Here is a 12,933-nt window from a genome sequence, read left to right as displayed (position 1 = left end):
CGGCCGCGGGTCACGTGCTCGGCGGCGGCGGCGAGAGCGCGGAGGGGCCTCGCCAACCTGACAGGTGAGGGGGGGGGGGTCACGGGGTCAGTCATTCATTCATTCGGTAGTATTTATTGAGCGCTTACGAGGTGCAGAGCACTGTGCTAAGCGCTTGGAAGGGACAGTTCGGCAGCAGATAGAGACAGCCCCTGCCCTTTGACGGGCTTACAGTCTAAGCGGGGGAGACAGACAAAAACAGTAGCAATAAAGAGAATCGTGGGGATAATAATGTTGGTATTTGTTAAGCGCTTACTATGTGCAGAGCACTGTTCTAAGCGCTGGGGTAAACACAGGGGAATCAGGTTGTCCCACGTGGGGCTCACAGTCTTCATCCCCATTTTACAGATGAGGGAACTGAGGCACAGAGAAGTGAAGTGACTCGCCCACAGTCACACAGCTGACAAATGGCAGAGCTGGGATTTGAACTCATGAGCCCTGACTCCAAAGCCCGTGCTCTTTCCACTGCGCCACGCTGCTTCTCTGTGAACAGCTCATGAAAACAATAGCAATAGAAAGAATCGTGGGGATGAACATCTCATTAAAACAATAGCAATAAAGAGAATCGTGGGGATGAACATCCCATTAAAACAATAGCAATAAAGAGAATCGTGGGGATGGACATCTCATTAATAATAATAATAATGTTGGTATTTGTTAAGCGCTTACTATGTGCAGAGCACTGTTCTAAGCGCTGGGGGAGATACAGGGTCATCAGGTTGTCCCACATGAGGCTCACAGTTAATCCCCATTTTCAGAATCATGGGGATGAACATCTCATTAAAACAATAGCAATAAAGAGAATCGTGGGGATGAACATCTCATTAAAACAATAGCAATAAAGAGAATCGTGGGGATGAACCTCTCATTAAAACAGCAGCAATAAATAGAATCATGGGGAAGAACATCTCATTAAAACAATAGCAATAAAGAGAATCAAGGGGATATAAATAATAATAATGGTATTTGTTAAGCGCTTACTATGTGCAGAGCACAGTGCTAAGCGCTTGGAATGGACAAATCGGTACAGATAGAGACAGTCTCTGCCCAGTGACAGGCTCACAGTCTAATCGGGGGAAACAGACAAAAACAATAGCAATTAATAGAATCGTGGGGATGAACATCCCATTAAAACAATAGCAATAAATAGAATCGTGGGGAAGAACATTTCATTAAAACAATAGCAATAAAGAGAATCAAGGGGATATAAATAATAATAATGGTATTTGTTAAGCGCTTACTAGGTGCAGAGCACTGTGCACGGGTGCTGTGCACAGAGCCCTTTGACGGGCTCATAGTCTAATAGGGGGAGACAGACAAAAACAATGGCAATAAATAATAATGTTGGTATTTGTTAAGCGCTTACTATGTGCAGAGCACTGTTCTAAGTGCTTGGAATGTACAGTTCGGCAACAAATAAAGACAGCCCCTGCCTACTGATGGGCTTACAGTCTAATCGGGGGAGGCAGACAGACAAAAACGATAGCAATAAATAGAATCATGGGGATATATATAATAATAATGGTATTTGTTAAGCGCTTAAGAAGTGCAGAGCACTGTGCTAAGCGCTTGGAATGGATAAATCAACAACAGAGACAGTCCCTGCCCAGTGATGGGCTTACAGTCTAATCAGGGGAGACAGACAAAAACAATAGCAATAAATAGAATCAAGGGGATATAAATAGAATCAAGGGGATATATATAATAATAATGGTGTTTGTTAAGCGCTTACTATGTGCAGAGCACTGTACTAAGCGCTTGGAATGTACAAATCGGCAACAGATACAGTCCCTGCCCTTTGACGGGCTTACAGTCTAATCGGAGGAGACAGACAGACAAGAACAATGGCGATAAATAATAATGTTGGTATTTGTTAAGCACTTACTATGTGCAGAGCACTGTTCTATTACAGATGAGGTAACTGAGGCACAGAGAAGTTAAGTGACTTGCCCACAGTCACACAGCTAAGTGGCAGAGCGGGGAGTCGAACCCATGACCTCTGACTCTGAAGCCCAGGCTCTTTCCACTGAGCCACGCTGCTTCACTAGGGAATCATGGGGATGTACATCTCATTAACAAAATAAATAGGGTAATAAAAATATATACAAATGAGCAGACGAGCACAGTGCTGAGAGGAGGGGAAGGGAGAGAGGGTGGAGCAGAGGCAAAGGGGGGGAAGAGGGGGTTTGTTTAGCTGAGGGGCAGTGAAGGTGGGGGCAGAGAGGGACAGAGGGAAAAGGGGAAGCTCAGTCTGGGAAGGCCTCTTGGAGGAGGTGAGCTTTAAGTAGGTATTTGAAGAGGGGAAGAGAATTAGATTGGCAGAGGTGAGGAGGGAGGGCATTCCAGGACCGCGGGAGGACGTGGCCCAGGGGTCGACGGCGGGATAGGAGAGACCCAGGGACGGTGAGGAGGTGGGCAGCAGAGGAACGGAGCGTGCTCCTCGCCCTCGCCGCATTTGTGAAGCGCTTACTACGTGCCAGGCACCATACTAAGTGCTGGCCGGGGGGGGGGGCGGGCGGGGGGAAGAGATCCAAGCTCATCGGGCCGCAGACCAAGTCAGCCGATCGCATTTATGATGCTGGCCTTTGGTAATAATAATAGCAATGTTGGCATTTGTTAAGTGCTTACTTGGTGCAGAGCACTGTTCTAAGCCCTGGGGGAGATCCAGGGTCATCAGGTTGTCCCACGTGAGGCTCACAGTCTTCATCCCCATTTTACAGATGAGGGAACTGACGCACAGAGAAGTGAAGTGACTTGCCCACAGTCACACAGCTGACATGTGGCAGAGCTGGGATTCGAACCCATGACCTCTGACTCCCAAGCCCGGGCTCTTTTCACTGAGCCATGCTGCTTATTATTATTATAATAATAATAATGATGGCATTTGTTAAGCGCTTACTATGTGCAAAGCACTGTTCTAAGCGCTGAAGAGGATACAGGGTGATTAGGTTGTCCCCTGTGGGGCTCACAGTCTTAATGCCTATTTTACAGTTTGAGGTAACTGAGGCACAGAGAAGTTAAGTGACTTGCCCAAGGTCACACAGCTGACAAGTGGCAGAGCTGGGATTTGGTAAGCGCTTACTCTGCGCCAAGCACTATTCTAAGGGCCGGGGGGGAGTCCAAGGTGATCAGGTTGTCCCACATAGGGCCCCCAGCCTTCATCCCCATTTTACAGATGAGGGAACTGAGGCACAGAGAAGTGAAGTGACTTGCCCAGAGTCACACAGCTGACAAGGGGCGGAGCCGAGATTAGAACCTGCGACTCCTGGCTCCCAAGTCCGTGCTTTTTCCACGCTGCTTCTCTAACTTACTGTGTGTCAAGCACTGTTCTAAGCGCTGGGGGGAGATCCAAGGTCATCAGGTTGTTCCCCGTGGGGCCCCCAGCCTTCATCCCCATTTAACAGATGAGATAACTGAGGCTCAGAGAAGTGAAGTGACTTGCCCAAGGTCACACAGCAGACAAGTGGCAGAGGCGGAATTAGAACCCACGACCACTGACTCCTAAGAAGCCCCTGCTCTTTCCACTAGGCCACGCAGCTTTTCTTTTACTGAGCACTTAATGTGTGCAAAGCACTGCACTAAATGCTTGATTTGCCCTTCCTTGGGGGACGATGTTGGGGAGGAATGAGGGACGTTGCTGGGCAATGGCTAGCTAATAATGATAATATTAACGGTGGTACTTGCTAAGCGCTTACCTAAGTGACAAGCAATGTTCTAAACACTGGAGTAGATTATTATTACTAATAATTGTAGTTATTGAGCATTCTCTATGTGCAAAGCACTGTCCTAAGCGCTTGAGAGAGTACAGTATAACATCAGACAGATTTCCTGCCCACAACAAGCCCACAGTCTAGAGGGGAAGACAGACATTAATAGATAAAATGTAATAATAATTATCTGTATATTAGATATTAATGCTATAATTGTATTATACATTAATGTTATAAGTATAATGTTATAGTTTAAGCAATATATTTATTGTTGTATTGTACTTTCCAAGCACTTAGTACAAGTGCTCTGCACACAGTAAGCACTCAATAAATACAAGCGAATGAATGAATAAATAAATTGTAGATAAAAGTAATTAAGTTGGACACAGTTCAAGTCCCCCATGTGGCTCACACTCTAAATCCCCATTTTACAGATGAGGTAACTGAGGCCCAGAGAAGTGAAGTGACTTGCCTAAGGTAACACAGCAGACACATAGTAGAGCAGGGTTTAGATCCCAGGCCCTTCTGACTCCCAAGCCTGTAATCTATCCACTTGGCCCTGCTGCTTCTGATCTTCTCCCTGCCCCACGTCCCCCAGCTCCCATGTTCTCCCCACTGCCCCCACCCCCATTATTGTGCCTCTGGTCAAATCAGTGCTACTATTTTACAGCCTATTCAATGAGATTTATAAGATTTTCCGGCATATTATGCAGCCCCTATGTATCATTTCATCACTTTGAAAAGCTTTCTGACATCTGCTCACTTGGGGATAATGTTGGTTCAGAGCTTATTACAGGTAGAGCATTGTATTAAATGCTGGGAAACAATGCAAAGGTAGTAATCCGAACCAGTCCCTTCTCAGAGATGTTCCCTCGGTCAATCAGCGGTATTTATTGAGCACTTACCATGTGCAGAACACTGTACTAAGAGTTTGGGAAAGAGCACAGGCCTGGAAGTCAAAGGTCATGGGCTCTAATTCCTGTTCTGCCACTTGTCTGCTGTGTGACTTTGGGCAAGTTATGTAACTTGGCTGTGCCTCAGTTTCCTCATCTGTAAAATGGGGAATAATTCCTACATTCCCCCCCCCCCCCACACTGTAAGCTCCATGTGGTCAGGGATTGTTTCCAACTGAATTATCTTATATCTACACCAGTGCCCAATGCTATGCTTGGCAAAAAGAACATGCTTAACAAGTACCATTATATATGTGAATTTGCATACATACATTACACACACATGCACAAAATATGAGTAGCTCATTAATTCTGTGAGCCCCATGTGGGATATGGAGTGTGTCCAACATGATTAGCCCGTGTCTACCCCAGCGCTCAATACAGTGCCTGGCACATAGTAAGTGCTCAGCAAAAAAGAGTATGTAGGCTTGATCCCTATCCACAAGAGTTTATAAACTAGAGGGAGACAGACTTTAAAATAAATTTCAGATGGATATGTACATAAGTGCTGTGGGGCTGGGAGTGGAGTGAATGTCAGAGTACTTAGGGGTACAATTGAATGAATGAAAGAATGAGTTAAGAGGTACAGTTCCAAATGCATAGGCAATGCAGAAGGGAAGGCAAATAGGAGAAGGAAGGGCTTAGAGTAGGCTTCTTGAAGGAGATGTAATTTTAGTAGGTCCTTGAAGGTGTGGAGAGCGGTGCTCTGTTGAATATGAAGGGAGAAACTTACAGTCGGAAACTCTAAAATGGGGAGGGGGCTGGCGTCAAACACATAAGAAGAGATGAAATTGAATATTAAGACATAAAGCAAAGATACGCAGGGTACTGTGGGTAGAGGAGCAGAATATCTGGCTCCTTGCGATTCAGCATATTACCTTCTTCCAGATTGGTTACCTAATAAGGAGTACCCAAGTAGGCATATGTGTGTATGTGTACAGACACACACACACACACACACACACACACACACACCCATAGTATGTATCTACCCAATAGAGACTTATACTCTTTTGTTCTCCCTTACCTGTAATTTTTAACATTTGTCTTCCCCACTAGATTGTAGCCCTTGTACACACTTGAAGACTTTTCTCCGAGTGTTTTCCAGTTTTCTCTCCTGTTTCCTGTGATTCAAGTGTGAAAGATAGTAGGATCAGTCTCAAAGAACTTGAAAAGAGTTAACACTTCTCTGTTTGACAGGGATCTTGTTCGTACTGTACCCAAAATAGCATTACCCTTTTTGACGCGCATAGCGTATTAATACCTAATGCTGTAAACTTACCACTATTTAATCCCAATTGCCTTCTAGGCATTTCTCATGTGATAGTCTTTGGATTACTTTCCCCCCGAGATATTAACCTATATTTTAACACACTCAATCACATTTTGTCATAGCTTGCCTGCATTCTGGACTTCTTTCGCTGTTTTTCTTATTTCAGAACCCTCTAGACTGTAAGCTCAATGTGGCCAGGGCTTGTGCCTACCAACTCTGTTTTACTGTACTCTCCCAAGCTCTTAGTACAGTGCTCTGCAAGTGCAAGTGAGCAAGTGCTCAATAAATACATTTGATTTCTGTGTTTTGTTACTCTTTCAAACTTCCTTAAGAACTGCATGGCCTGCCAACATTTAGGATTTTCTCTTTTAGTCAAGAATAATAAAACTAGCAACTAATTACTGTTAGTGTACTAGTCTTTGGATAGTTGTCTTCCTGGATATGTTCCTTCAATTAGTAATTTATATATTACTGTGTATCCATATACCCAGTTTTCCCCCAGTTTTCCCAAGGCACAGCTGGAAAAGTGGTTACAAAATTCCACGTTTTGGAAAACTTTCTCACAAACTATTTCTCCTGACTCTGCATCATTTTATTTCCATCTTATTATTTAGAGAAGCAGCGTGGCTCAGTGGAAAGAACCCGGGCTTGGGAATCAGAGGTCATAGGTTCTAATCCTGGCTCTGCACCTTGTCAGCTGTGTGACTTTGGGCTAGTCACTTAACTTCTCTGGGCCTCAGTTACCCATCTGTAAAATGGGGGTGAAGACTGTGAGCCCCACATGGGACAACCTGATGACCTTGTATCCCCCCAGTGCTTAGAACAGTGCTTTGCACATAGTAAGCGCTTAACAAATACCAACTTTATTATTATTACATTTCCAAACAGGCTGGTGCTGTTTGGTGAGCAGTCCCTGATTCCCTACCAATGTTCTAGCCAAAACACGTTGCAAAACCATGTGCTTGGAAGAACTGGGTATTCATTCGTATTTACTGAGTACTTACTGTGTGCAAAGCACTGTACGAAGTATTTAGGAGAGTATAATCTAACAGGGTTGGCAGTCATATTCCCTGCCTACAACAAGTTTACAGTCTAGAAGGAAAGAACAGTCTAGAGGGAAAGAGAGTTCTCCAAGGGAGTGGGTGTGGATGGAGAATAGAAGGGGACCCAGAACTCAGCCACAGTTAGGAGGTAGGAGGGAGAGGAGGAGCCCGTGAAAGAGACACAGAATGAGCGAGGGAATGAGAAAGAGACTGAGAATGAGAGAGGAGGAGAACCAGGAGTGTCCGTTTATTGTTATATTGTACTCTCCCAAGAGCGTAATATAGTGTTTTGCACATCGTAAATGTTCAGTAAATATGAATGAATGAGAGGACAGTGTCAGCAGAGCTGAGATCGGGTAATGTTTCTGGGAGAAGGGGGTGGTCAACAATGTTGATGGCAGCTGAGAGGTTGAGGATGGAATAGTGGCTGTTGGCAAGAAGATGATCTTTGGTGATCTGGAAGAATCAAACTTCATGTATTTACCAAAACCAAGGAGGTTTCATAACAAGAGGTGATAAAATGCTTCAATTATTTCAATGCCTTTTCCTATCTAGGCCCAGAATGTCCCTGGCAGCTTATTGCACCGTTTGTTGTAGAAGAATAGGAAGTTCTACTTCCTCCTCCAAAAGTGATCTCCAGTGGAAAGATATCCGTAAGTAGTTATAAAAACAGCATTTTCCTGCAGAGGTCATACCTTACTGTTGCCAAGTATGTAGTCTGTATTCATTAGGAGTTTACTCAATCTGCAGAAGGTGATGTGATACCAGACCACTGTAGGCTCCTTCATTAGCATTTAAAGTACAGTGTTTTCTTGGAGTATTTTTGCTTTTTCTTTTTTTAGTGTTTCTAAGGGTCACATATAGTGTGAGTGGACTGAACTAGATGATTTGTCAAGGATTTTATAAGCCACAATTCCATTGATCATATCATGTGTATATTATCTGTGATGTCCTTATACTTGATCACGGCTTGATCCATATCTTTTGTTGAGTTTTTTCCCCAACTTAATGTATGCTCTTTTTTGTTTTTGAAGGAAATATTGCAAAACTTACAGGATCATGTTTTTTAGGGTAAGTGTTGACTACTGGGTATCTGTTTAATTGGCTGTACTAAATCTGAAGGCCTACTACCTCAGTGGATGCAAATCACAAACCAAACGAGCTTTGCTATTTTGAAGTTTTAGTTGCCAACGCCCATTTTTAGGTAAAAGCAAAAAAAATGCAGAGTTTAGATCTTATGGCACAAATTAACAAATATATTCTGTACACTTAGTTACAAGTTCTAAATGCTACCTGTTGTAGTCCATGTAATTTTGTTTATAGGTATTAGGTAAAACATTCCATGAATGGTAAGCTCATTATGGACAGGGACTGTGTCTGCTAATTGTATTGTACTCTCTCAAGAGCTTAGAATAGTGCTCTGCACATAGTAAGCACTCAGTAAATACCGTTGATTGATTGATTGATTGATCAGGAAGGAGAAAATAGGTACAGGCATTCCCCTGTTGAGCTACTTTTCCTCAAGAATGTAATGTTTAAGAATGGTATCAGGGAGAGCATTTGTCCATGTATACTACACACAATTTTTTTTTTTAAAGCTACCCATAGTGATACCTGCTGACCCTCACTTGTCCCATCTTCCCCTTCCTCTTTGTAGCTTGTCGTGTCTGCTCCCAAGCGTTTAGCACAGTGCTCTGCATGTGGTAAGCACTCAATAAGTACCACTGATGAGGATGATGATGGCTTCCTTATCCTGGCTAAAGCTGTGGGATTGGGGCTAGGCAGACAGGTTCTCTGGGGAAGCAGCATGGCTCAGTGGAAAGAGCCCGGGCTTGGGAGTCAGAGGTCATGGGTTCGAATTCAGACTCTACCACTTGTCAACTGTGTGACTGTGGGCAAATCACTTCTCTCTGCCTCAGTTACCTCCTCTGTAAAATGGGGATTAAGACTGTGAGCCTCATGTGGGACAATCTGACTACCCTGTATCTACCCCAGCACTTAGAACAGTGCTCTGCACATAGTAAGCACTTAACAAATACCAACATTACATTATTATTATTATTCTAGGCTATATCTTGGAAAGAGACTGGGCCCTACAATTCTGACTGTGCCAGTCATACATCGCCTTCCCCACATTCTCCACCCCTCAGTCCCAAGGCTTTGACTGTAGCGGGGAGGTGGTGTAGTAAACTAGAGAGGGAAAGTGGGCAGCCACTGACATCACTACAGTTAAAGAAGAAAAAGGACTGGAGTGAGGAGAGGGGTTCAAGTTCAGGGTGCGGGAGTTGGAGGCCGGAAAACCCCTGGGGATGGGGGAGGAGGCGGCAGAGAGAATTGATTTACCTGCATTGATTGAATGTAACGTTGAAGGCGAGGTTACCATGTGCTGTGGTAAGTCAGCAAATAGTGGAGGCCGGGTACCATATGACAGTAGGTGGGCCCCTCATTCTTTTAGCCGTGTAATTTTTCCTTTGGAAAAATTGCCATTTTTGTACCCTCTAGAGATGTGGTGAAAATAAAGGAGTGATAGCAATACTAAAGAGGTTGCCCCCTTTTAGTTTACGGACTTTGTGGCATATCAACGACATTTATTGAATATTTACCATGTTCAGAATGTTGTACTAATCACTTGGGAAAGTAGAATACAAGAGGGTTGGTAGACAGGATCCCTATCTACAAGGAGTTTAAAGTCTAGAGGATTGTAGCCAGGTTTCTTCTTTTTTTTTTCCAGTGGTATTAAGTGATCACTGTGTGTCAAACACTGTTCTAAGCACTGGGGTGGGTACAAGTTAATGAGGTTGGACACAAGTTAATGAGGTTGAATCCCTCTCTTAACTCCAGTACTTTTTCTTCTTTATTATAACTATAGTGATGTCAGTGGCTGCCCCATTTTCCCTCTGTAGTTTACTACACCACCTACCTGCTCCAGTCAAAGCCTTGGGACTGAGGTTTGATTCCCCCTGCATGGGGATCACAGTTTAAGTAGGAGGGAGAACAGGTGTTTAATCCCCATATTACAGTTGAGGAAACTGAGACACAGAGGAGACTGAGGCAAGTTAATTGATTTGCCCAAATAATAATAATACTAATGTTGGTATTTTTTAGAGAGGCAGTGTGGATCAGTGGAAAGAGCCCGGGCTTGGGAGTCAGAGGTCATGGGTTCTAATCCTGGCTCCTCCGCTTGTCAGCTGCGTGACTTTGGGCAAGCCACTTAACTTGTCTGTGCCTCAGTAACCTCGTCTGTAAAATGGGGATGAAGACTGTGAGCCCCAAGTGGGATAACCTGATTACCTTGTATCCCCCCAGTACTTAGAACAGTGCTTGGCACATAGTAAGCGCTTAATAAATACCACCATTATTATTAAGCGCCTACTATGTGCCTAATAGGGATAGGTCTTGGGCTCACAATCTTCATCCCCATTTTACTGATTAGGGAACTGAGGCGCAGAGAAGTTAAGTGACTTGTCCAAGGTCACACAACTGACAAGCAGCAGATCAGGGATTAGAACCCATAACCTCTGACTCCCAAGCCCAGGTTCTTTCCACTGAGCCACGCTGCTTCTCCACTCAGCACGCAGTTGGCAGTGCTGGGATTAGAACCCAGGTCCTCCAACTCCCAGGACGGTGTTCTTTCCACTAGACCATGCTGTTTCTTCTTTTAGGCCCTTACTTGCTAGGCTCAAGTTAGTTTCAATCTGGATCAGGCTGTGCTTGCCCCAGAGTTTTGGTAAATGCAGGTTTTAGAATAAATAGATTTAGACCTTAATTTTATGGGTTGACAAGGGGAAAATCTGATGGGTAGCAATTTTATACTAAATTTTCTGCTAAATGCTTAGTTCATTATTTTCATTTAATGCATTCCTTTTTGAATTTTCCTGTTTTTTTTTTTAAGGGGCTCTTTGTTTATCACATATGAAATTTTGGCCCTGAAGAAGGCAGTAACACTAGATACCCAAATAGTGGAAAAAGAAAAATTGAAGTCATATATATATGTGGAAACAATTTCTTTAAATCCAAGAGAAGAACTGGGTAAGTTAAAAATTTATGGTCACATGGGTGTTGAAATCGTTAACAAAGTAGCACTCTTGAAAAGCTGTAAAGGTAGATATTGCCAAAAAGAAAGTCTCACGGGATAGATTATTAATTGACATTTTAATTAATAGACAATTAATAGACCTTTAAAGTATTATGATGTAATTTTTTGTAATATACATTCAGCTACATTGAATGTTATTTTTATTTGATCTTCAACCCAACAAGAGGGGAAGGAAGAGGATTATTAAATGCAGGCATACTGCCTTTAGGTAGAGCTGTGAATTAGGACATGAGCACATAGTAAGCACTTAAATACCAACGTTATTATTTTTATATAGTCCCATGATGAGCAAATTGCTTTGAGGAAAAAATAGGTTTGGGTTCTCCCGGAAGCATTTAATAATTCACCTTTAGAGGAGCTGAAAATGGCCTACCTGGAGGAATTTAATCAGCTCCAAGAGCTTACCCCAGGTAAATAGTTTACTCCTTATAGGAGATGTCAGAACAAAAATGCTTCGAAAGTCATCACCTTGCTGCCTCTTAGCTTTCCTGCAAGCCTGTAACACCTACTGATATTAATGGTTTTGCCTAAATTAGAGGGAGCAACTTTTATTTGTTTTCATGTTAAAGGATTTTGGGTCTAGTGTTAAAGTGTGCATATTTAAGGCTCTAGTGATCTTTTAGGAATCACACTCCAGGCAAGGAAGGAACTTCACCGAGCACTGAGAAAAATGTTGGCAACACCAGCTAAAATATTCCGGAACCCTTTTGATGGTATGTAGTCAACCCAGGTGAGAATTTTCATGATTCCGGGTTGGTTATTCTGAATTGAAATTTAAAGCAAACACACAATAATCACATGCTGTAGTAGATTAAAGTACTTGTACTGGGTTTAAAATCAGTGAATGGCATATGAATATCAGGAGTTTGGAAACCACAAAACCTTTCATTTTTTTCCTCCAAGAGATTTTTGAAGTTGACTGTAATTTTGTGGGTATTTTTGTTTGCAATAATCCTAACTCTATCCCAAGTTCTCACATTTTGATCATATTGCGTCAAAACATTTAATCTGCAAGATACACTGAGTTGTATTTAAGCTAAGAATGAGGGTGAAGAAGAACCTTTTTCTAAGCTATTGCTACTGTCTTATTCTTGTTTTGCAAAGGCCATTTCAGTTCAGCAGATTTAGAAGATCACGAATGTACCTTGTGGCTCCTCCTGAAGAAGAGTCAGTCGGATGACAGAATGGTTCGATTGCAGGCTGTGAAACAAATGACAGAGAAGAGTAACTGGCAGGGTAATGGCTCCCTGAAATAGCTGACCTTGGAAACAAGTCAGGATCCTCTCGAGCTTTTGGATAATGGTTGTCGCATTATAAAAGAAAAGGGATTGTGAGGGAGAAAAAGCAAATTTTCAGCATTTATGTTCTTAATTTTTTTTAATTTTTTCATTAAGATAGAAGGAACAGTGAAATGCTTCATTTTTTTTGTTTATGGTATTTGTTAAGTGCTTACTCCCTGCCAGGCACTAAGTGCTGGAGTAGTTACAAGCTAGTCAGGTTGGACAGAGTCCATGTCCCATTTGGGGCTCACAGTCTTATTTCCCATTTTACAGATGAGGGAACTGAGGCACTGAGAAGTGAAGTGACTTACCCAAGGTCACACAGCAGACAGATGGCAGAGTCAGGATTAGAATCCAGGACCTCTAACTCCTAGGCTCGTGCTCTTTCCACTAGGCCATGCTACTTCTGTTCTTCTGTGAGCCTGTGGTTTTGTCAACCATGATTGCTTTCAGGAGCCGAATGCCCATGGTCAGGAAGGGAAAGAAGAAATACATTCTGTGATAAGAAATATCTATAGTTGGCATTTCTTTTTACTGCC

The 12,933-nt window shown here is 43.0% G+C and overlaps 1 protein-coding gene across 3 annotated transcripts in view; it reads left to right on the top strand.

The window, feature by feature from the left end:
* The first annotated feature begins 8 nt into the window (after positions 1-8).
* The window catches only part of SERAC1 (serine active site containing 1), a 58,651-nt gene continuing 45,726 nt past the window's right edge, over positions 9-12,933 (top strand). For 2 of the 3 annotated variants that reach the window (XM_029057387.1, XM_029057379.1), the window contains exons 1-6: positions 9-64; positions 7,574-7,671; positions 8,053-8,089; positions 10,911-11,047; positions 11,738-11,827; positions 12,219-12,350. In XM_029057387.1, the coding sequence (XP_028913220.1) occupies positions 7,581-7,671; positions 8,053-8,089; positions 10,911-11,047; positions 11,738-11,827; positions 12,219-12,350 (487 nt within the window). In that variant the 5' untranslated portion in view covers positions 9-64; positions 7,574-7,580. Of the gene's footprint in view, positions 65-7,573; positions 7,672-8,052; positions 8,090-10,910; positions 11,048-11,737; positions 11,828-12,218; positions 12,351-12,933 lie in introns of those variants that run through there. The other variant, XM_029057394.1, reaches the window with a different exon arrangement.

This window comes from Ornithorhynchus anatinus, chromosome 2, assembly GCF_004115215.2.
Source record: "Ornithorhynchus anatinus isolate Pmale09 chromosome 2, mOrnAna1.pri.v4, whole genome shotgun sequence".
In the NCBI taxonomy this organism is placed as follows: Eukaryota; Metazoa; Chordata; class Mammalia; order Monotremata; family Ornithorhynchidae; genus Ornithorhynchus; species Ornithorhynchus anatinus.
Note: the sequence above shows the minus strand (reverse complement) of the source record. Positions and strands in the feature narration are given on the sequence as shown.